Raw genomic sequence first — 23837 nt, 5'->3', positions numbered from 1 at the left:
CATGTACGCCAAATGGTTCAAGAACAGCTTTCAATATACTTTGGGTATGCCCTTTTTAAGCGTTTTTTTTTATTTGACAGGATTCTTAACCCTTGTGCTGCCTTCGGGACACAATGACCCGAAGGTTCACAATGACCCATCGTTGTGTCAGATGGCTGAGCGGTGAGGGAGTCGGGCTAGTAATCTGAAGGTTGCCAGTTCGATTCCCACCTGCGCCAAATGATGTTGTGTCCTTGGGCAAGGCACTTCACCCTACTTGCCTGGGGGAGAATGTCCCTGTACTTACTGTAAGTCGCTCTGCATAAGAGCGTCTGCTAAATGACTAAATGTAAATGTGTTGCGACAACTTTTAACCTTCGTGCTGTGGGGGGTCGAAGACAGTTTATTTTTGTATGAGGTAAAGTTGTCGCAATACGACGGTGGGTCACAATGACTGAAGGGTCACAATGACCCGAAGAGAACACAAGGGTTAAGGATGTAATGATGCCTGGGACAAGTATTTGGAACCAAGTTGTGTTTGTTTTAACTCAGAGATTTGCTCTAGACTTCTTTGGTCTCAGTGGGTTTAGTAAATCAAGTGCTTCCTGAATCACTGATCATCTTGAACCTGATGTGTTTCTGACTGACCTGTCTGGAAATAACCACAACACACTGATGCATGCAAATGGAGGAATTTATTCAATATTGAATTAGTCTTCGTCATTGGAACAGATTCACCCCCGGGTCCAGGCTGTTCCAGGAATGGTCCACTCCTTCTACCCAACAATACTCACTGAAAGAGGAATACATGTGCCAGAGTCAAATATATACACACATAATGTCACCCTCATACAGAGACTGATGTAAAGACCACTCATGAGAGGAAGGCATATATAGGTCACATCCAGGTATTTATAGGTTCCATAACAGGGATCAGAGAACACAGAGTTGGAGGCATCCAGAGAACAGCTGGCCTTTCCATCGCATCTGGGAAGGTGGAAGGAGCAAAATAAGTGTGTGCGAGAGAGCGTGTGTGTGTGTGTGTATACACGCATCTTACATGGTAGCCACCAACGGGAAGGTTTTGGGGTTGATGCAGTCGGTCTTGCTAATCTGATGGGCTGGACGACCAGAGATGCAGGTGACACTGTCTGTGCGTCCATAGTTAGCACTGACCACGTTGATCACAGAACTCCCTGGAAACAGGAAGACATTATTACCTCTTATGCTCGCTTACTTTTGATGAAACTCTGTAGTTTAAGTGTATGCAGTGTGAAACTAACAGTAAAGCAGAGCAACAGTATAACAGTACAAGTATAACAGAGTAGCAGTGTAATGGATACTGCAACAGTATAACTATCATTGTAACAGTATAGCAGTGTAACAGTGTAACAACATACCACAGTTCAGCGTGGCCTGCTGACCTTCACAGATGTCTGTCGTCTCTGAAACCGTACAAATGATCATTGTCAATTGCTTACACATTTATAAACAGACTTTCACAGATGTCTGTCGTCTCTGAAACTGTAACAGTACAAATTGATGTAATTTTCAAATGCCTACACATATTCACACAAGACCTTCTCAGATCACTGTTATCTCTGAAAAAGTCATAGTTCAAATAGGTGTCAGTGTCAACGGTCTACACACACACACACACACACACAATACTAACTTGGGGGAATGCAGACATAGGTAACATCCAGGTATTTGTAGGTTCCAAAACAGGGATCAGAGAACACAGAGTTGGAGGCATCCAGAGAACAGCTTGTCTTTCCATTGCATCTGGGAAGGTGGGAGGAGCAAAATGTGAGTATATGTGTGTGAGTGTCTGTGCGTGTGTCCATGGTGTGTGTGTGTCTCACATGGTGTGTGTGTGTGCGTCTTACATGGTAGCCACCAACGGGAAGGTTTTGGGATTGATGCAGTCGGTCTTGCTAATCTGATTGGCTGGACGACCAAAGATGGCCAAACCCTTGACTTTTAACCCAAAATCAAACACTGTAGTCAAAACCATATTATCTGTCGTATAAACCTAACTTTGCATTCAAAATACACACAAAACCCTCAAATAAATTCAACCTTCTGAATACCCTTTACACACTGCTGGGAGGAATTGAAAACACTATTATAAAAAGTTTTTCAAGAACCATTGACTATAACGTGTCCCTGAATTATTCCACCTTATGAGTTTGACATGATGTAAATCATAAAACTCACAAATACTGCAATTGTCCTTCTTACAGGCTTTTTATTTCCATTTCCATTTTACAGAAATTGCATTTTACAGTAAGCTCTTGTTACTGTAGTGGTCACAGTCTACAAATAGTACTACTGTTAGTCAACAACACAAATTCATTGCTCTAAATTGTAATTTAGGGAACAAAGGCTAAGAAAACAAGGAAATAAACAAATCATTTTTACCTGGGTAAGAGGGCTTGAGTACGCTACAGTACTGTTTATTCTGGGTCAGCATCCTGTCTCTGACCAGGGTCAGGCCAGAGATTTTCCTCAACATCACAGGCAATGTTTTTTTCTAGCCAAACAGCAGGGAAAATGCCCTTGAATACCTGAGCCATCCCTGACGACTCCAGAGCAATGTCCCCACAAACTTCTTCCATGGCTTGGAGAAGGTTGGTCTGTCATAGGGATTTCTGTCATAGTGTGGCATGGATCTCATTTGAGATTGTTGTTCGTCTTCCTCTTCCTCTGCCTCTTCCTCTCCCTTGTCCACCTCCTCTCATTCTGACAATTCTGCCTCTTCCTCTGATATTTGCATCCATGATTTCAAAGTACAGATGAGCTTACCTTTGTATTCATTCCAAACCCCTGATTGCTTGTTGAGTATATTTTCTTGTTAGTGCTTACACATGGATAATTGGTTGTTAAGGGTGTTTGAATTGCACTGGTTTGAGTTAACTTATCAAACGGCAGTGTTTTCTGAATGACATAATGGTGACAATTGTGTCTTACAGTTTTTTTGGATAGCTTACACACAAAAATTAAAAGTAGTACACTATTAGCAAAACTTTACACTCAAGAAGCAAAACATCAGCCCATATTTGCACAACTATAAGCACATTGTCAACCTCACACTTGTTGCAAAACTCTACACACAGTGATTTGCAAAACACTAAACACACTTAACATACATTACACACAAAAATCTATCATGAAGTCACTTCCTTGCAATACCAAAGCACTGACTGTCAAATTACCGCACCTTCCAACCAATTGGTTCAACACAGTCATCAGGTGTGCAAACACTTGTTTGCTTACAGTTTTTTTCAAATGCTTTCACACAAATTCCTTACTTTTCACACAATTTCTGAAACCTGACACTCAAACACCAGAACCTCACCTCAAATCTGCAAAACCATACACACATTTTGGGCCTTTGACTCAGTTTTCAATTTCATAAAACACTTTTTGCAAAACACAACACACAATTCTTCAGGTAACACACAAAATTCTAACGGGAAGCATCTTGATTTCCTTTTTACAGTTTTTTTGGATTGCTTAAGCACGATTTTCAAAACAGGGCCCGTGTTTTCAAAACACTACACACAATTAGCACAACCACACACACAATTAGCAAAACACTACAGATCCTTTGCATAATTAAACACTCTTGTAAAAACTATACACTTTTGTTTAAAAACCACACTTTGTTACCATATGAAACACACACGTTTCACATTACTATACTCTGTTTGCACAAGTTACACTCTTCTGTGATAAACCCAAAACACTTTTAGCACTTCTACTTCCCTATGATTAGAGTAGGCTACCATCAACAAAGTACAAATATCATGTAAATTCACCAAACACTACACAAGACCAATGTTGCAGACTGAAGAAACTCATTTATTTCTCAACACGCCCAAAATGTTGACATGGAGATTCATAATACTGTAACAAAATGTCACTTTACGTATTGTACTGTAAGTTTACTGTAAAAAACAAACACAACAAAACTAGACATTGTCTCTTCGCCTAGCTGGATCTGGCCAGAGAATTTCATCAACATCGCAGGCAATGTTGTCATTAGCAAGACACCTTGGAAAGAAACGTCTTGAATGACGAATCCATCCTTGCATTGCTGCTACCTCCATCTGGTCACAGGCCTCCTCCATGGCTTGGATGAGGGGTACCTCAGCCTGGAGACGGAGATCATATACCTTCCACCGCCATGCCGAGAAAAACTCTTCTATAGGGTTGAGGAATGGAGAGTATGGTGGAAGATATAGGACGGTGAAATGTGGATGTTGCTGAAACCAGTTCTGAACCAGAGCAGAGCGGTGGAAAGACACATTGTCCCAGACAACAATGTATTGCATATGATCGATTTGATTTGCTGCGGTTATGTTGTGCAATTGGTCCAAGAATGTAAGTATGAGTGCTGTGTTGTAAGGGCCCATATTGGCATGGCGGTGGAGGACCCCATTCTGTGTAATGGCTGCACAGAGTGTTATATTACCCCCACGTTGCCCTGGGACATTGACTATAGCCCTGTGGCCAATGATGTTTCTTCCCCTCCTTCGTGCTCTCGTCAGGTTGAACCCAGCCTCATCTACGTAAATGAACTCATGCTGGATCTCCTCTCCATCCATTCGTAAAACTCTCTGAAGAACAGTGTCAGGCAAAATTGTGTAGTTCAGTGTAGATGTAGTATACATATTACAGTACAGTAAAAGATTATGAGACAGTATGCAAGATCACACTGCTAAAGTGAATACATACCTCTGCATAATCATGCCGCAGTCGTTTCACCCTTTCGGAATTGCGCTCGAAAGGCACTCGATAAATTTGCTTCATTTGAATATGTTTTTTTTTTAGGATGCGTGCCAGTGTTGATGTTGAGACCTGATGGATATCGTTGAAACTGGCGTGGTCATTGACAATGTTAGTTTGGAGCTGATTGAGTGTTATAGAATTGTTGGCCAAAACCATGTTTACTATCTCCCTCTCTTGCTGTTCTGTGAACATAGGAGGCCTTCCCCCTTGTCGTTCCTGACCCTCAATCCTATGTAGAAAAAAAAACAGTATACAATAGTACAGTAATTTCACAGGAAAAGGTAACAGAAGTGCTGATAGTGCATAGAATACAGTACTGTAAGCAGTTACTGAAACCGTGCAGATGTGTTTGATATGATGATATTTTTACAATACCTATTTTCCAGTCGAAATGTTCTTATCACACTTGCCACTGTGTATCGGCTTAGATTTGGCTGTACTCGCAGTCCAGCCTCCCTCAGCGTCAGGCCATGGTTGACAACGTGGTCAACCAGTGTTGCGCGGATCTCATTTGTCAGATTCGGTCCTCTTTGAGCACCTTCTTGTCTTCCTCTTCCTCTTCCTCTACCTCTACCTCCAGCATGGCCTCCATCTCTTCCTCTTCCTCTGTTGATTCCTCTTCCTCCCCTTCTTCCTCCCCTTCTTCCTCCCCTTCTTCCTCCCCTTCTTCCTCCTCCTTGTACTCCTCCTCGTTCTCCTCCCCGTCTTACTCTTTCTCTGACTCTTTCCATTGTGCTTAAAAACCGATGAACTCACCTGCTGCTTTTTATAGTGCTTACACACCTGATTGGTGTGTCTACAATTAAGCAAACAAGTGTTTGCACACCTGATGACTGTGTTGAACCAATTGGTTGGAAGGTGCGTTAATTTGACAGTCAGTGCTTTGGTATTGCAAGGAAGTGACTTCATGATAGATTTTTGTGTGTAATGTATGTTAAGTGTGTTTAGTGTTTTGCAAATCACTGTGTGTAGAATTTTGCAACAAGTGTGAGGTTGACAATGTGCTTATAGTTGTGCAAATATGGGCTGATGTTTTGCTTCTTGAGTGTAAAGTTTTGCTAATAGTGTACTACTTTTAATTTTAGTGTGTAAGCTATCCAAAAAAACTGTAAAACACAACCAATCAAAATGCCACACTAATTCATCAGTGCCTTACACTAACTTCTCACATGTGCAAACACTCAACACGCAACACGCAACGCTTTACTCAACACCAACCAATCATGGCTTTAGAATAGGCCTATACAGTTTTTCTCAATTGTTTACACACAAATACTGGTACTTGAGACACAATGACCACAACATGTAACTCATGCATCAACCCCATGAACCAATTCTGCTAAACTACAAGCACAATTCCTGCTTTACACTCAAATTGCAGTTCTAAAACACACTTTTTTTCAAAACACTACACACAATTCTCTGCATTTGGCACAATTTTCATGAAGAAAATCTTTTGTTTTCACAAGGAACACACTGCCATTCAAATACGCACACTGACTCATCGCATGGACAAACACCTGTCACACAGTTTTACAATTAGCAATCAGAGCTTTAGCATACAGTTTTTCTCGATTGCTAACACACTAAAATGGTATGTGTAAGCCACCCCCACAAAACCATTTTGCCAAATCCCAGCAGAAAGACCATGTACCCCAGTCTTTAAACACAATTTACCCTTTTTGACACATTTCTCAGGTTCATTCACACTTCTTTGCAAAAGTCTAAACACACCTCTTACTTTATAAGACACAATTATCACCATTATGTCATTCAGAAAACACTGCCATTTGATAAGTAAACCCAAAACAGCGCAATTCAAACAGTGTGTAAGCACTAACAAGCAAATATACTCAACAAGCAATCAGGGGTTTGGAATGAATACAAAGGTAAGCTCATCTGTACTTTGAAATCATGGATGCAAATATCAGAAGAAAAGGAATAATTGTCCAAATGAGAGGAGGTGGACAAGGGAGAGGAAGAGGCAGAGGAAGAAGAACAATAATCTCAAATAAGATCCATGCCACACTATGACAGAAATCCCTATGACAGAACAACCTTCTCCAAGCCATGGAAGAAGTTTGTGGGGACATTGCTCTTGAGTCTTGTCATGGATGGCTCAGGCATTCAGGGGCATTTTCCCTGCTGTTTGGCTAGAGAAAACATTGCCTGTGATGTTGAGGAAAATCTCTGGCCTGACCCTGGTCAGAGATAGGATGCTGACCCACAATGAACAGTGCTGTACTCAAGCGCTGTTACCCAGGTAAAAAATATTTGTTTATTTCCTTGATTTCTTAGCCTTTGTTCCCCAAATTACAATTTACAGCAATACATTTGTGTTGTTGACTAACAGTACTACTATTTGTATACTGTGACCACTACAGTAACAATAGCTCAAAATGCAATTGCTGTATAATGTAAATAGAAAATAAACAGCCTGTAAGAAAGACAATTGCAGTAATTGTGAGTTTTATGACATGTCAAACTCATGAGGTGTAACATATCTAAAATTCAGGGACATGTTATAGTCAATGGTTCTTGAAAACCTTTTTATAATAGTGTTTTCAAATCCGCCCATCAGTGTCTAAAGGGTATTCAGAAGGTTGAACTTATTTGAGGGCTTTGTGTGTATTTTGAATGCAAAGTTAGGTTTATACGACAGATAATATGGTTTTGACTACAGTGTTTGATTTTGGGTCAAAAGTCAAGGGTTTGGCCAAAACAGTGTAAGTATGAAGATGTGTGTTTAGAGTTTGGAGAAAACACAGTACACATTCAAGAAATGTGTCTTAGCAATTGAGAAAAACTGTAAAAGGGCAACAGGTGACCTTTTCTGTTTTTGAGCAATGGATGCCAACATTGGAAACAGAGGCAGAGGAGTGAGAGTAAGAGGAGGAGGACGGGGAGGACGAGGATGAGGAAGGCCAAGGACCATAATCTCTGATGAGATCCGAGCCGCTTTGGTTGACCATAAAGTCAACCATGGTCTAACAATGAGGGAGGCTGGGCAAAGAGTACAGCCAAATTTGAGCAGGTACACTGTAGCAACCATCATCCGGACTTTCCGAAATGAGAATAGGTAAGAAATCTACTCTCAATACAAAATTGCAGTAGGCCTACTGCATATCAATACAGTACTCAATGAGTACAGTAGTACAGTATTGCCTGTGGACTGTTCTGTAGGACTGTAAAAATAAACAATGTTTCAAGTATTTGGAAAATGTATTCCTACTTTGTATTCCTACACAGTATTTACAGTATTTTACTATTTGTTTGGCAGAACTGAAAGATTACCAACACAAGGTGGTCGGGAACGTCTTCTGTCTCCTGAACAGGAAACTGAAATCATGAACATGGTCCTAGAAAATAACGCCATAACATTACGGCAAATACAAAGAAAAATAATAATAATGTAACTGTATACACTATACAGTAAATTATTCTGTTGTTTTGTATTTAGACCACTGTACGTGCAACTTTGTGTTGGTTGGGATGTACACTGTGTACATTGTTTTTCTGGGAAAAATATGTAAAATATATTTGTTACCGTGTATTTCTGTGTTCTGAGTATAAAAACAATATTCTCAAATATTTTACAACACACTTATGTATGTACTGTCTGTAGTAAATGTAACACTGAACAAAAAAAGGCCTAACTCACTATGATGAATGAAGAAGAAGTGTTTTCCATTCATCATAGTGTTTTATATTGAGCACATCAGTGTTCAAATGGTTCTTATAAATGTCTATTCATATGATGGTTTGTTTTTGTCATTTGAAAACAAAATACCATTTTGAGATTAAATAACATTGTTTTGAATGTTAAGTTTAATTTTGCAGGAGAAGTGAGGGGTTTTGCCCATTGTGTGTGTGTTTTTTTTATTTGTGTGTAGAGTTCTGAGAGTATGAGGTATGCATTCAGAAAATGTGTGTAACCAATCGAGAAAAACTGTAAGCACAATTTTGAAAACAGGGCTCACTTTGTCAAAACACAACACACGATTCACACAACTAGACACACAAGTAGCAGAACACCTCCAATCTTTTGCAAAATGAACAGTTCATGGCACACACAGACACACCATTCCGTAATCACCTTTTTCAAAATTAGGTTTGGTTTCTGTCCTACTACACTCTTTCTTTTGTACTGTGTAATACTGTATTCACAACCACAAATGCTTATAGTAAAAAAAATAAGTTTGGTTTCAATCTTGTTTTCGTGTTTACCATGAATTTTTCATCATCTCTGCCATTTACTTTCAATCTTGTACAGAAATGAACAAAGGAGCTCATGAAAGAAGAGCTTTAGGTTTTGAATAACTGTGTGTATATGATATATCCAAAAATGTAATATAATGGCAAAAGTGTTTGCAACATGAGACAAATGTGTGCTTTTGAGACGTGTTTGTGATACTTTGATTGTAGTGCTTCATTTTGCAAGAGAAGCGAGGCATTTAGCATTTTGTGTGTGCAATTGTTGGATTTGTGTGTTAAGTTTTGAAAAGAAGAGCACAAGTTTAAAAAAAATGTGTAAGCATTTGAAAAAAACTGTAAACAAGTTACAATTAAACATGAACCTCAAAAAGTGCAAGAGTGTACCTGTAGAAAAGCAATCGACAGTAAAATATTTCACAGCGAGTACAATAATTTAAATCCGTTACAGCTAACCAACAAGAGCAACAAGTCTCTCAATACGAGTCATTGTGATCCTGGAGGAAACTAACATTAGGTCCAGCAAATCATTCCTAAGTACCGTTGTACTCCTGGAACAAGTGCGTCTTGAGCCTTTTCTTGAAGGTGGGGAGACAGTCAGTGTCTCTGATGGAGGTGGGGAGTTGATTCCACCATTGGGGGGCCAGACAGGAGAAGAGCTTGTGTTGGGACCGGGCGCTCTTGAGCGGTGGGACCACCAGACGGTTGTCAAAAGAAGACCGTAGATGGCGGGACTTGAAGTTCAGTACCAGGGTCTTGAATCTGATACGGGCTGTGATGGGAAGCCAGTGAAGGGACATGAGGAGCGGGGTAACATGGGAGCGTCTGGGTAGGTTGAAGACCAGGCGGGCCGCTGCGTTTTGAATCCTCTGGAGAGGGTGGGTTGCGCATGCTGGGAGACCGGCGAGCAGCGAGTTGCAGTAGTCCTACTTGGAGAGGACAAGTGCTTGGACTAGCAGCTGGTGGAGTGCTCAGACAGGTATCTCCTGATCTTCCGGATGTTGTAGAGGGTGAATCTACGCGACCGGGAGACTGCAGCAATGTGGGCTGTGAGGGAGAGCTCGTCATCCATGGTAACCCCAAGGTTCCTGGCAGAGGACAAAGGGGTCACCGTCTCAGATCCCAGGGTGATTGAGAGATCGTGGGAGATGGAGGGTTTGGCCGGGATGATGAGAAGCTCTGTTTTGGCGAGGTTCAGCTGGAGGTGGTGCTCGGTCATCCAGGCGGAGATGTCTGTGAGGCAGGCCTCAATCCTAGCTGAGATCCCCGAATCGGTCGGGGGGAACGACAGGTACAGCTGCGTGTCGTTAGCGTAGCAGTGGTAGGAGAAGCCATGGGAGGTGATGATTGGTCCAAATACGGTTTGAATATGGTTTATTGTCAAGTAAATTTTGGTTACACAAAATAATTTGATTTTGTGGGTTGGCGCATGCAATAAACTAAGGTAGATTTAACAAACAAATGTCACTCTTATTAAAAATACTATAACATTTAAACATGGCTGTTGTAATGTGCAATAGTAACTAGAAGTGCATTAACAAAACGCTTTTACGAGTGCAATAACACAACAATAATTGAACATTGAAGATGTTTATTAGAATTATAGGGCTGGTAGCACGCCAAGCCCGGTGGATGAAGAGGCTGGTGGCAGAGCCGGGCCTGATGTTGGGAGATGGTAGCGCCCAAATGAAGTCTCCACAGTGTTGACTGGGAAGTCACACAGGGTGAAGGGGCTGGGAGGGAGTGAAAACTCATACAAAAATCATAAAAGCCATTGAAGATAGCCTACACAAAAAAATCGTTGATGAGATGTTGCCGTGCTTCAAAGCCAGCAACATACTGGACATGCCGGGGATCGTGGTTCTGCAGGGGGGGCCCATCTCATTCTTCCTCACCGTCCTCCTCCAACTGCTCTTCATGAGGACCCAAGGGTGCTGTAGCTCTCACAGCTATGTTGTGGAGCATTGCACCGCTCGGAAGTTCAGTACCAGGGTCTTGAATCTGATACGGGCCGTGATGGGTAGCCAGTGAAGGGACATGAGGAGTGGGGTAACATGGGAGCGTCTGGGTAGGTTGAAGACCAGGCGGGCCGCTGCGTTTTGAATCCTCTGGAGAGGGCGGGTTGCGCATGCTGGGAGACCGGCGAGAAGCGAGTTGCAGTAGTCCAACATTGAGAGAACAAGTGCTTGGACTAGCAGCTGGGTTGAATGCTCAGACAGGTATCTCCTGATCTTCCGGATGTTGTAGAGGGTGAATCTACACGACCGGGAGACTGCAGCAATGTGGTCCGTGAGGGAGAGCTCATAATCCATGGTAACCCCAAGGTTCCTGGCAGAGGATGAAGGGGTCACCGTCGCAGATCCCAGGGTGATTGAGAGATCGTGGTAGGACCTTACAGTAAAGTCAATTCTGAAGGTAACAGGGAGCCAGTGTAAAGTAGCTGAAACAAACTGAAACAGTTATTATGTGCACATTAAAACAGGTTTACACTACAGTAGATTGTTACATACCTGATTGTTACACCACTGTAACAAGTACGTATTTTGTGTGTAAGCAGTTGAAAAAAAACTGTAAAAGGAAAATGAATAGGTGTACTGTCAATTTGCTCTGCTAACAAGCCTTCCTGTTAAATAAACACTACATTTCATATGGGTCTACATTTTGCATAAAAACACTAGATTAAGAAAACAAGATAATTAAGGATGGGGTGTAAATGGATACATTTATTCAATATTGAACTAGTCTTCGTCATTGGAACAGGTTCACATCCAGGTCGAGGTCCTGTTCCAGGAGTGGTCCACTCCTACCCAACAATACTCACTGAAACAGAAAGTGTGCCAGAGTCAAATATATACACACACACAAACTGATGTAAAGATCAGTTACTTGTGGGAACGCAGATATAGGTCACATCCAGGTATTTGTAGGTTCCATAACCGGGATCAGAGAACACAGAGTTGGAGGCATCCAGAGAACAGCTGGTCTTTCCATCGCATCTGGGAAGGTGGAAGGAGCAAAATAAGTGTGCGAGAGAGAAAGAGAATGTGTGTGTGTGTGTACACACGCATCTTACATGATAGCCATCATCTGGAAGGTTGTGGAAAGGATGCAGTCAGTCTTGCTAATCTGATTGCCTGAATGACCAGAGATGCAGGTCACACCGATGATTGAGAGATCGTGGAAGGACCTTACAGTAAAGTCAATTCTGAAGGTAACAGGGAGCCAGTGTAAAGTATCTGAAACAAAATGAAACAGTTATTATGTGCACATTAAAACATGTTTACACTATAGTAGATTGTTACATACCTGTTATCATTTCTACAGTAAAGGTTCAAATTATACCCTGTTGTGGAATAATTCTAGTGGCACTGTGTAGATTTGAATAGTCAAGAGATGGCGGTTTCAATTTAATTTATTTAGCTTGCACATTAGCATAAGATTTAACAAAGTACTTTGTGATCAGTCTAACGAAGGAGGTGCTAGCCACAGATCGTTCGCAAAAGTGATGAAGAACAATCATAAACGCTACCTTATATAAACTTTAGATCAAATGGCATTCTATAAGGTCAATCCATCAATGTAGCAAACTCTGTGATTGGCTAACTCAACTCAGTGACAGTTTGAAACAATACATCTCCATACCATTTGTCCCACAGTTCTTTGATGTGGCATCTCTCCCCAAATCAATAGATACTAAAGCCACAGAAGTTGATCAGTCAAATGGTCAACTGTCCTTTGTGTGGGCAACTTCAAACAAGTATTTAATTAACACCACCCATGCAACAGGAAGGGTCAGAGCAGCTTTATCAGTTCCCAGCTATCTCTTCCTCCCCAGGTGACAAGAACTCTCCAAGGTCACCCAGACTTCCCGTCCCTAGACTTCACGTCTCCTAGTTAGGTGTTATAAAACTACAGGTGGCATCTCTACCAAATTAGTTGAATCAACTTTCACTGTATCAAGCTTCTTAACCAACTTTTAGACTTCCCTTAAAACACATTCCTCATATATAAAACACACACATTATAACTGTATTCCAAATTTCCACCACAACCCACCACTGTAACAAGTACGTATTTTGTGTGTAAGCAGTTGAAAAAAACTGTAAAAGGAAAATGAATAGGTGTACTGTCAATATGCTCTGCTAACAAGACTTCCTGTTAAATAAACACTAAATTTCATATGGGTCTACATTTTGCATAAAAACACTAGATTAAGAAAACAAAATAATTAAGGATGTGGTGTAAATGGATGTAAATAAATGTATTCAATATTGAACTAGTCTTCGTCATTGGAACAGGTTCACATCCAGGTCCAGGTCCTGTTCCAGGAGTGGTCCACTTCTACCCAACAATACTCACTGAAACAGAAAGTGTGCCAGAGTCAAATATATACACACACACAAACTGATGTAAAGATCAGTTACTTGTGGGAACGCAAATATAGGTCACATCGAGTTATTTGTAGGTTCCATAACAGGGATCAGAGAACACAGAGTTGGAGGCAACCAGAGAACAGCTTTTCTTTTTATCACATCTGGAGAGGTGGGAGGAGAAAAATGTGAGTGAGAGAGCATGTCTGTCTGTCTGTCTTAGTGTGTGTGTGTGTGTGTGTGTCTGTCTGTCTGTCTGTCTGTCTGTCTTAGTGTGTGTGTGTCTGTCTGTCTGTCTGTCTGTCTGTGTGTGTGTCTTACATGCTAAGAGGGGGTCAGATGGTTTAGTGGTTAGGGAATCGGGCTATTAATCAGAAGGTTGCAGGTTCGATTCCTGGCCGTGCAAAGTGACACTGTGTCCTTGGGCAGGCGCTTCACCCTACTTGCCTCGGGGGAATGTCCCTGCACTTACTGTAAGTCGCTCTGGATAAGAGCGTCTGCTAAATGACTAAATGTAAATGTAAGAGAAAAATGAAGATCTCTAATGAAAAAAATAATCAGTCTACAACAAGTCTTTATCCATGTCTGGGAAACTGGGCCTTTGTGTTTGTTTTCCAGTTCCTGATACTTGGTGCCAAACCTTCGTGATTCTCTGATGCTGAGTACACCATTTTTGGTTTGTTAACTGTGGATTTGCACTGTTGTGTCACAACTCTATCACAAACAAACTCTCGTCACAGATTATTTTCTATTTAATCATATTGTTCCGTCTGGTCTCTTATATAGACCAGCCTTTGTGCTGTGTTTATTTTATGTGGATACCAGTCAGTGTACTCTGATGTGCTCATGTCTGTATCTATTGTTAAATGTGATTTTCTTACAGTGACTGTATTTGCACGTGATTATTCTGTCAGTATTTCTAAAGTTGACATAATATTATGTTAGTAATCAAATGAGTAGCAAAAATTAACTGTTATGCTTTAACACGTAGCAATGATTGGTTAATCAGAACCTCTCTGTGTGTCAGGTGTTTCACTTGTCATGATACCTCACCCTTTACATGTAACATCAACTAATAATTAAAACAGTAAAGTACAAGTAAAAATGCTTCAGTACAGTAACAAATAATGAATCATTTGGTGCTGTACACCATTTAACCCTACTGCACCCCCACACTTACTGTACATATGAACACAGTCACAAACTCTGTTCCTGACATCAATGAGCTCAGATACTGCAATAATGTGTTGGAATACGTTTTATTGAACTTTTCTCTGACATGTGTTTAATACAGTTTTGTATGCATTCATGCCAATCATCACTAACAGTAGTTTTATGGGCTAAACTGAGCTGAAGGGAGAAACATAAGAGTATCACTTGAGGCAGGAGAGAGGGAGCTCAGATCAAGCAGCATGTAATATCATAACATATTACAGTATCAAATAGGTGAGAGCACCCAGTGTGAGACGAGGACACGTGGAGTTTCAAGATATTATACAAATAACTCAACTTCACCCTCATTAACGAACAGCAAGATGCATCTCCCACTTGGCAGCTACATGTGTTGGATATGTTGTTGTGTAACTAGTCATTGTATTCATAGAGGACAGGTGTTGTGTGATGCGTCTGGTCAACAGACCCAGCGTGCTAGAATGTCTACACAGCTCACTGAGCGGAGAAGGGTTAAAAGGGTTTCTAGCACAGCTAACACGTCATGAGAAAATGAATTGGTGTACTGTCAATATTATCTGCTAAACCTTCCTGTTAACATTTCATATGGGTCTACATTTTGCATAAGAACACTTGATTAAGAAAACAGGATTATTAAGGATGTGGTGATGCCTGGGAAAAGTATTTGAAACCAAGTTGTTTTTTTACTCAGAGCTTTGCTCTGGACTTCTTTGGTCTCAGTGGGTTTAATAAACCAAGTGCTTCCTGTATCACTGATCATCTTGACCCTGATGTGCTTCTCACTGACCTGATGTGTTTATGACTGTGTCTGGAAACAACCAAAACACACCGATACATGTAAATGTAGGAATTTATTCAGTATTAAATTAGTCTTCGTCATTGGAACAGGTTCACATCCAGGTCCAGGCTGTTGCAGAAGTCGTTAAGGAGTGGTCCAGTAGGGGTCCACTCCAACAATACTCACTGAAACAGAAAATGTGCCAGAATCAAATATACACACACACACACACTGATGCAAAGATCACTTACTTGTGGGAACGCAGATATAGGTCACATCCAGGAATTTTGAGGTTCCAATACAGGGATCAGAGAACACAGAGTTGGAGGCATCCAGAGAACAGCGCGTCTTTCCATTGCATCTGGGAAGGTGGAAGGAGCAAAATAAGTGTGCACGAGAGAGCGTGTCTATGTGTATGTGTGTGTGTGTGTGCACACGCATCTTACATAATAGCCACCATCCTGAAGGTTGTGGAAAGGATGCAGTCGGTCTTGCTAATCTGACTGCCTGAATGACCAGAGAAGCAGGTCACACTGTCTATGCGTCCATAGTTAGCACTGACCACGTTGATCACAGAACTCCCTGGAAACAGGAAGAAAATACCTTTGCTTTCTTACCATCAATGTTAGTGTAGTTTAAGTGTATGCAGTGTGGAACTATAACAGTATAGCAGGGTAACCGCATTCAGTGCAACAACCTACCACAGTTTAGGGTAGCCTGCTGACCTTCACAGATCACTGTCCTCACTGAAACAGTACAAATAAATATCAGTGTCTACGGTCTACACACACACACACACACACACACACACACTCACACTACTAACTTGGGGGAATGCAGGTGTAGGTAACATCCAGGTATTTGTAGGTTCCATTACAGGGCTCAGAGAACACTGAGTTGGAGGAATCCAGAGAACAGCTTGTCTTTGCATTGCATCTGGGAAGGTGGAAGGAGCAAAATAAGTATGTGTGCAAGAGAGCGTGTGTGTGTGTGTGTGTGTGTGTGTGTGTGTGTGTGTGTCTTACATGCTTGCCACCAACGGGAAGGTTGTGGGGTTGATGCAGTCCGTCTTGCTAATCTGATTGGCTGGACGACCAGAGATGCAGGTCACACTGTGCGTCCATAGTTAGCACTGACCACGTTGATCACAGAACTCCCTGGAAACAGGAAGACGTTAACTCTTATGCTCTTAAAGTTAATGTAACTTTTGAATGTAATGAGAAACTAACAGTATGGCAGGACAACAGTAACAGTGTAACAGTGTAGCAACATACCACAGTTCAGGGTGGCCTGCTGACCTTCGCAGATGTCTGTCGTCTCTAAAACGGTACAAATGATAATTGTCAATTGTTTACACTTTCACAAACAGATCCTCGCTTGGACAATCACGTTCTTCTGAGTTTTACCTGCTCCTGTAGACATGCAACATGCCATCACTGAAACAGACACAAAGACCACAATCACAATCTGGCAGCTGGTCAAATACGGACGGTGAACATTACTACAGTATTGTATACAGTTGGATTTAGTCCCAGTTGCAACATCTACAACTCAATCTGGATATTTGTGGAAACTCACCCACACCCCTTTACATTTCATAAACAAAACTTTAACAATTCATTATAGTAATGCAAGGCTGGGTGCCACCCTGCCCACACCTCATATGCTAAAATCTGAGTCTCTACTTGAGGAGTCAGGTTGCTGAGCGGTGAGGGAATCGGGCTAGTAATCCGAAGGTTGCCAGTTCGATTCCCGGTCATGCCAACTGACGTTGTTGTCCTTGGGCAAGGCACTTCACCCTACTTGCCTTGGGGGAATGTTAGTACTTAATGCAAGTCGCTCTGGATAAGAGCGTCTGCTAAATGACAAAATGTAAATGTGAATGTCTCACACCTCATTGTGTAACTTACTGTTGCATTGCTAGTCATATGTTGATAAAGGTGAAGATTTGGTGTGATTGGTTGTTCTTGTGTATAAAGGGAATTGTGAATTCTTCATCTCTTGAGGACTTCAGCTCTGGCTTGTCCTACTCCTTCTCCTTATCCACCTCTTGTTTTCTCTCTGATTTACAATAATCATGGTGGAGTAGGTAAGATTTAAAACCTTCATTTTGTAAAATGTTTTCCTTGTTGTTAAAATATCCATTTAACCTTTGACTATTCTTGCTCTGATTTAACCCATAGTCAAATGGTATTGGTATTACTTGGTTAATGTCAACAGTTCAGTGTACCCTTCTTCCTTTAAACCGTAGGGGAACAGTCAGTTGTTTGGCCAATATTTATCCCCCTACAGCATGGTTCTCCAATCCTGGTCCTCGAGGGCCGCTGTCCTGCATGTTTTAGAATTGTCCCTGCTCCAGCACACCCGTTTCAAATGAATGGCCATTACCTGGCTTCCAAAGAGCTTGATAACAACCCATTCATTTGAAACAGATGTGCAGGGAAACATCTAAAACATGCAGGACAGGGGACCTTGAGGACCAGGATTGGAGAACCCTGCCCTAGAGTAACACTAATACAATAAAGTATTACACATATTTAATTGTCATTGCCTGCATTGGGTGTATATGTAACACTCGGTGTTATGCAAAAATCACTCAAAGATTAGCATCTTAAACAAACAGTTGCTTTAAAATGTACAAATATCCAAAAAGTGGGAATGTTAGATACACCCTTCATTACAGTATCTCAGAGCAAGTAACTTCTGAACAAGAGTCTTTGAAATGTTTGTCTATGGAACTGTGATCATTCCATAACATTTAAGGTTACATTTAAAAAATGGGATCTATAGGATTTACCTTACAGTGAATCCAGTCACAAACCATAATCCAATTCTACAACATCAAACACTGACAAGCTTTAATGATGTAAATATAAACTAGTCTTTCAGCTCTCTAAGGAGCTGCCCCCCTCCCCAGAGAGACCAGATACTTACAGATCAGAGCACCCAGCGTGAGACGAAGACTCATGGTGTTTCTAGATATTATACGAATGACAACCTCTCCTCAGACACCGTTTTAATAGAGGCTAACTCCCACTCTTGAACAAATAGCAAGTTAAATCCCCAATTTGGCAGCTGCATGTGTTGAATATGTAGGTGTGTAACTAGTCATTGTATTTGCAGAGGGACATGTTTTTGATTTCAACACTAATCCAAAACACCAGATTCTAATTACCTGGGGCCTGTTGCACAAAAGTAGAATTAAGACATCCGGGATAAATGACTCAGCTGAGCTCAATGAAGCCAAAACATGTGCGTCCAGGCTTAATTGGTTGCACAAAGACCAAGCCAGGATGAGCAGACACGGATTCATTAAGCCAGGTGAAACCAATCCTGGATAGGTGCGCGCTCACGGCTCACTCAAATAGACCCCGCCACAGATCACAGATTAACTGATTTACCATGGCAACTAGAGCCGCGTACTTTTCCCCGTCGGAAGCACAAATCCTCATGGAGGCATACGAGGAGGTAAAAGATATAATTAAGAAGAAAGGCAACACCGCCACAGTGATAAAGCAAAGAGAAAAAGCGTGGCAAAGTATTGCAGACCGCCTGAATGCGTAAGTAGTGCACAATTACACACTCACCGCTCCGCTGAAACATCACAATTACAATTCAAATATTTAATTCACATCTCCAAAAATGCAGTTGTACTGTAATTATGAAACGGTTAAATTTTTAATTGAAATGCACTGCAGATATGAGTGAAATTGTGTAAAGTAACTCCATCACACTGTATAAAGCTATGATACATTTTTTGATATTTTTACTGAAAACAAGACAAAAATACCAAGTAATTTTTTGCAGTGTGACTCCATTAAATGTGTGTGTGTGTGTGTGTAGATTAAACATGAACGGGCCAAAACGGACATGGCAGCAGGTCAAAATCAAATACAAGAACATTCTGCAGAATGGTATGGTCCCTGACTAATATTTAACAAAGCACAAGCATATATTGTACCCAGAAGGTGCCTGCTCACACATTGTCTGTACTGTTTTAGCAGTGAAAAAGAATACCCACAGACAAGGCACGGGTGGTGGGTCACCAAAGGCTGACCTTACCCCAGCAGAGGACATGGCCTTGGAGCTAAATAAAGGCAGGCCCGTCTTAGAGGGGATCCCTGGGGGGAAAGAGACGAGCATAGGTTCCTCCCAAGATGCCACCCGCTTCATTCAAGGTATGTCCTTCCATCTCTACATGGGATACAACCACATTCATATTGAATCAATTTGGACTGTCTGACTTTGGTTTACCTATTGCCTTGCAGTGTCTGGCAGCACTGTGTTCCTGTTAGAGCCACCAGCACAAGCACCAGACGATGCTGATCCAGTGAGTACTCCATCAAAGGCACACTGTAGGCCTGGCATGTCTTGTCTACTAGCTTCAATATGAATCCGATTAAATGTGATAGGGTGAAGGCCCCAGTGCAGCAGCAACAGCACATGATGGAGACGATGATGAGGAGGAGACCATCTCTCTGGATTCCAGAAGGCATGAGGTATCATGTTAAGACTGTGAAAGTACTATTTACTCTACAATGGTGAGGAGTCCTCATCAAAATCAAAAAATCTAATTTCTTTTACAGGACCCAGATGCTATACAGTGGGAAAACCAGCCTGGCAACATAGTGCGTATTAATAAAAGGACACCACATCCTGCCAAATTCCAGCTGCGCTAATTGTCTTGTGTTCACAGAGCTCACAAGCTATCAGAAAGTTGTATGGCAACCACCTCCGGCGCCAAATAGAACTGGCAGACATAGACATTCAGTACAAGAAGAAAAAGATGGAAAATCTTGCACTGGAGTCCGAAATAAAAAAGAGGACAATTAGGAAACTGGACCTTGAAATAAAAAAACTTGAGAGGGAGGTGAGATATGCCTTCAATGTACACTGTATGCTAACTGTAACACAAATGTATTAATCATTATTTTTCTTTCCTCCCCCAGCTCCAAGAAGATGACACAGCTGAAAATAAAAATTAGGTATATTCTCGTAAAGTCAAGTGAGCCATGACATATGAGCTCTTATTGTGAGCACACAGGACGGTGGCATCTTTCTAAGGTTTTTTTTATTTTCCCAGCAATCAGTACAACCAAGTCATCGTTATAAGGCATCGCCCTCTTTTGCCCACCCCCCCAGCACCAGGTGTGGCCACTAGCCTATATGAAGGCCCAAAATTGTGTGTTCCTTTCTGCTCTGACAATGGCATGCCCCATTCGTGCGAGATGTGGTGGATGAAGAAGCACTTGTGCTGAGGAGAGCCTTCAGGCGAGAAAGGGTCTTCAGGGACCGGTTGGACCCACTGGCCTTCCCTGATGACCATCTATATGAAAGATACAGGTTTTCTGCAGATGGCATCAGGTATCTATGCAGACTACTGGGTCCCAGGATTAAGCACCGCACTGCACGGAGCCATGCACTGAGTGTGGAGCAAATGGTTTGTGTGGCCTTGCGCTTTTTTGCTAGTGGAGCCTTCCTGTACTCAGTGGGGGATGCAGAACAGCTGAACAAGGCCACAATTTGCCACACAATAAGGAGTGTGTGTCTGGCTATCAAAGCATTAGCAGATGTCTTCATCTCCTTCCCTGGCCACAGAAGACTCTGTGACATCAAAGAGGAGTTCTATAGGATTGCAGGTAAGAGGATCTACAAATTACAGGACAACTGTTAACACATAGTAGGATACTCATTACTTTGTGTGACAGGTTTCCCCAATGTCATTGGTGCAGTGGACTGCACACACATAAGGATAAAAGCCCCCTCAGGTGCCCATGAGGCCGATTTTGTGAATAGGAAATCCTTTCACAGCATTAATGTTCAGGTGAACATAACTTTTTGATATTGTCCATTGACGAACACTCTGCATTGCCAGTGATGTGCATTGATTGGTGTAATATTCCTCATCTTATGATTTCAGATGGTCTGCAATGCTGACTGTGTGATCAGCAATGTTGTGGCAAAATGGCCTGGCTCAGTCCATGACTCCAGAATCTTTCGGGCCTCTGAAATCTATCAGTGCCTATCACAAGGTAAGCCACACAACCCCTATTTATAACCATCATGGCTGTGTCAAGAATATCACTGTGTTTATGAGGTAGTAATGATGAGATTTTGTGTTGACAGGTGAATTCTCTGGTGTGTTGCTGGGAGACAGGGGGTATGGCTGCCAGCCTTTTCTCCTGACACCTTTCACAGACCCCCAGGAAGCACAGCAGGCCTACAACCATGCCCATGCCAGGACCAGGGCCAGAGTTGAAATGACCTTTGGCCTCCTGAAGGCACGCTTTCACTGCCTTCACAAATTAAGGGTCAGCCCTGTTAGGGCATGTGATATTACTGTGGCTTGTGCTGTCCTCCACAATGTGGCCTGCCTGAGGAAGGAGAGGGCCCCCAGAGTGCCACCAGCCATGGACTGGGACAATCCGGCAATCTTCCCTGATGACGACAGTGGTCGGCTGCTGAGGGACCAATATGTGTTGAATTATTTTAGTTAGTATGTGTGCTTTCAATTTTGGTTAAATATGTCCTGCGGTGGCAGAGGAATTTGGGTTTTTTTGGGTTCGTTTTTTTACGAATTTGGCCTCTTATGATGTTTGTGCGGTATACTGTGTGTAATACAAGGCTGCAGGGAGGCTACTGCATCCATTCATTTGTCTGTTCAGTTGATGTGTATGGATTTGTCCTGCATTTATTTTAGTGTGCAGACATGCAGGGTGTGTTATATACAGACCTTTGAATGTGTATGTATCATTTTGTATAATATGCTTGGATTCTGTGCTTTCCATCTTGTAGAGTCACTGTGACTTCAGTTTCGAAAGGAGCTGATGGTTTACCTGCTTTGTTTTGTCCTTATTCAATAAAGGAACATAATGTTACACATTGTGTTTTTATATTCATATGGAATGTGTATTTGTTTATATGACAGAGTACTAGGGCCACACTGAAGAAAAAGGATAAAGTCATAAATTTATGAGGCTGGTTCTTTCTGCAGAAAAGCTACATATTGTTTTTACAGTTTTGATACTTATGACAATGTGATACTTAATATTCTGGCACATCAGCATGTCTTTGTTTATGAAACCATACTGAAGTACAATTTCACGAAATGCCCCACATCTGTCATTTTAACAACTGTCCTCCTTTAAAACAACTGGTTACAATATTATGACTTGTTTTTTTTTCCCCTCTGTGGCCCTAATATTCTATCATTTTATATATAGCCTTATAGTCTATGGGAAACTGTAAATTATCTAATGATAGCAACATCATCTAAAAATCATTTTTTATCCAAAATCATTGAAATTAATGATCACAAACGTTTAAATAATGACAGTGGGTCTAGTTATATGTGATAACAATGTATAGTGAGCAGTGAAATAACTATTGGTTTCCATTTGTGGTGACTGCTGACTGACATTAGGGATGAGATTAAATAGATCCTGGAATTTAGCCTGGTCTGGAGCAGGCTAGCTCCACAGAATAAATCTCCATGGTAATTTATACCATAACATATCCTCCTGCCCCCTATCCATCTTTAGTGCAACCGGATTACGGATCAATTGAGCCAGGATCACCAAGATATCCTGGCTTAATCCCTTATCCTAGTTTTGTGCAACAGGCCCCTGGTTGACAAGCTGAATCATATTTGTTCCAATTGTGGTTAGAATGAAAACCTTCAGGAAGGGAAATCTGCAGGAAGAGTGGTGACCAGCTGTATATGAATCTCCCAAGGTTGAATAAAACAGGATAATTAATGCTGGGTACACACCACAAGATAATCGGGCTGATTTTGGGCCGATTTCCCCCTTCCGACAATCCTAGGTGAAGTCCCGACAATCCTAGGAAATGTCCCGAATATCTACAGATTATATTATCAGACTTTCCCCTGGTGTGAGGTGTGTTAAGAGTGACCGAACTTTCTCGGAAGAAGGTCGGACCCGCCCCGATCGCGAATCGTAAAAATTCAACACGTTCAAATGTTAAAGTTAAACGCATCAATCTAGTGCACTTTGAGAGCAAAATTAAGAGGCTAGATCAATGTAGAAAACCTATCCCCACTCTGCCCCTGATTGACTGTGAGGTTTAGGCATTAGGAGTGACGATTGGTTCCAGAGCCAGTTGTAAATTTGCGAAGCACGGGTAAAATGCTGTGTTGGCAAAGGCCACGACTCCCCCCCCAGAATTTCAAAGATTGACATACTATTACGTTTGTAATCAAATGAGTAGCAAAAAGTAACTCTCTGTTATGCTTTAACAAGTAGCAATGATTGGTTAATGAGAACCTCTGTGTGTCAGGTGTTTCACTTGTCATGATACCTCACCCTTTACATGTAACATCAAATAATAATTAAAACAGCAAAGTAAAAGTAAAAATACTTCAGTACAGTAACAAATAACGAATCATTTGGTGCTGTACACCATTTGACCCTACTGCACCCCCACACGTAGGGTACATACGAACACATACTCTGTTCCTGACACCCATGAGCTCAGATGCTGCAATAATG

General features: G+C 41.6%; 2 protein-coding genes across 5 annotated transcripts in view; one reads left to right on the top strand and one right to left on the bottom strand.

The window, feature by feature from the left end:
- Nucleotides 1-18454, bottom strand: part of LOC134018527 (rhamnose-binding lectin-like) — a 33180-nt gene extending 14726 nt beyond the window's left edge. The window contains 9 exon segments of the mRNA XM_062458519.1: nt 11875-11984; nt 15774-15909; nt 16029-16073; nt 16154-16263; nt 16353-16440; nt 16443-16484; nt 16602-16646; nt 16734-16763; nt 18262-18454. Coding sequence (XP_062314503.1) covers nt 11875-11984; nt 15774-15909; nt 16029-16073; nt 16154-16263; nt 16353-16440; nt 16443-16484; nt 16602-16646; nt 16734-16763; nt 18262-18295 — 640 coding nt within the window. The 5' untranslated portion in view covers nt 18296-18454.
- Nucleotides 18455-18512: 58 nt separating this feature from the next.
- On the top strand, nt 18513-22205 carry LOC134018524 (uncharacterized). Of its 4 annotated transcripts, XM_062458515.1 has the most exons (12): nt 18513-18887; nt 19171-19241; nt 19329-19505; nt 19596-19657; nt 19740-19826; nt 19914-19955; nt 20024-20197; nt 20277-20312; nt 20411-20966; nt 21036-21151; nt 21248-21359; nt 21454-22205. In XM_062458515.1, the coding sequence occupies exons 1-8, from the start codon at nt 18730-18732 to the stop codon at nt 20310-20312; spliced, it is 807 nt and encodes a 268-aa protein (XP_062314499.1). In that variant the 5' UTR covers nt 18513-18729; the 3' UTR covers nt 20411-20966; nt 21036-21151; nt 21248-21359; nt 21454-22205. The 4 variants fall into 4 exon arrangements, with proteins under 4 accessions (XP_062314499.1, XP_062314496.1, XP_062314497.1 ...); XM_062458512.1 differs by having other exon boundaries at nt 20024-20966; XM_062458513.1 differs by lacking the exon at nt 21036-21151 and having other exon boundaries at nt 20024-20966.
- The last annotated feature ends 1632 nt before the right edge of the window (nt 22206-23837 follow it).

This window comes from Osmerus eperlanus, chromosome 4 (assembly GCF_963692335.1).
Source record: "Osmerus eperlanus chromosome 4, fOsmEpe2.1, whole genome shotgun sequence".
NCBI lineage: Eukaryota > Metazoa > Chordata > Actinopteri > Osmeriformes > Osmeridae > Osmerus > Osmerus eperlanus.
This window is presented reverse-complemented; position numbering and strand designations above follow the sequence as displayed.

What these genes read in the sequence shown, in the direction of transcription:
- LOC134018524 (XM_062458513.1), top strand. Translation starts at nt 18,730, where the DNA reads ATGGCAACTAGAGCCGCGTACTTTTCCCCGTCGGAAGCACAAATCCTC. An exon ending in TGGATTCCAGAAGGCATGAG is followed by an intron (nt 19,827 to 19,913) that starts GTATCATGTTAA and finishes TTTCTTTTACAG; the next exon opens with GACCCAGATGCTATACAGTG. An exon ending in AAAACCAGCCTGGCAACATA is followed by an intron (nt 19,956 to 20,023) that starts GTGCGTATTAAT and finishes TTGTGTTCACAG; the next exon opens with AGCTCACAAGCTATCAGAAA.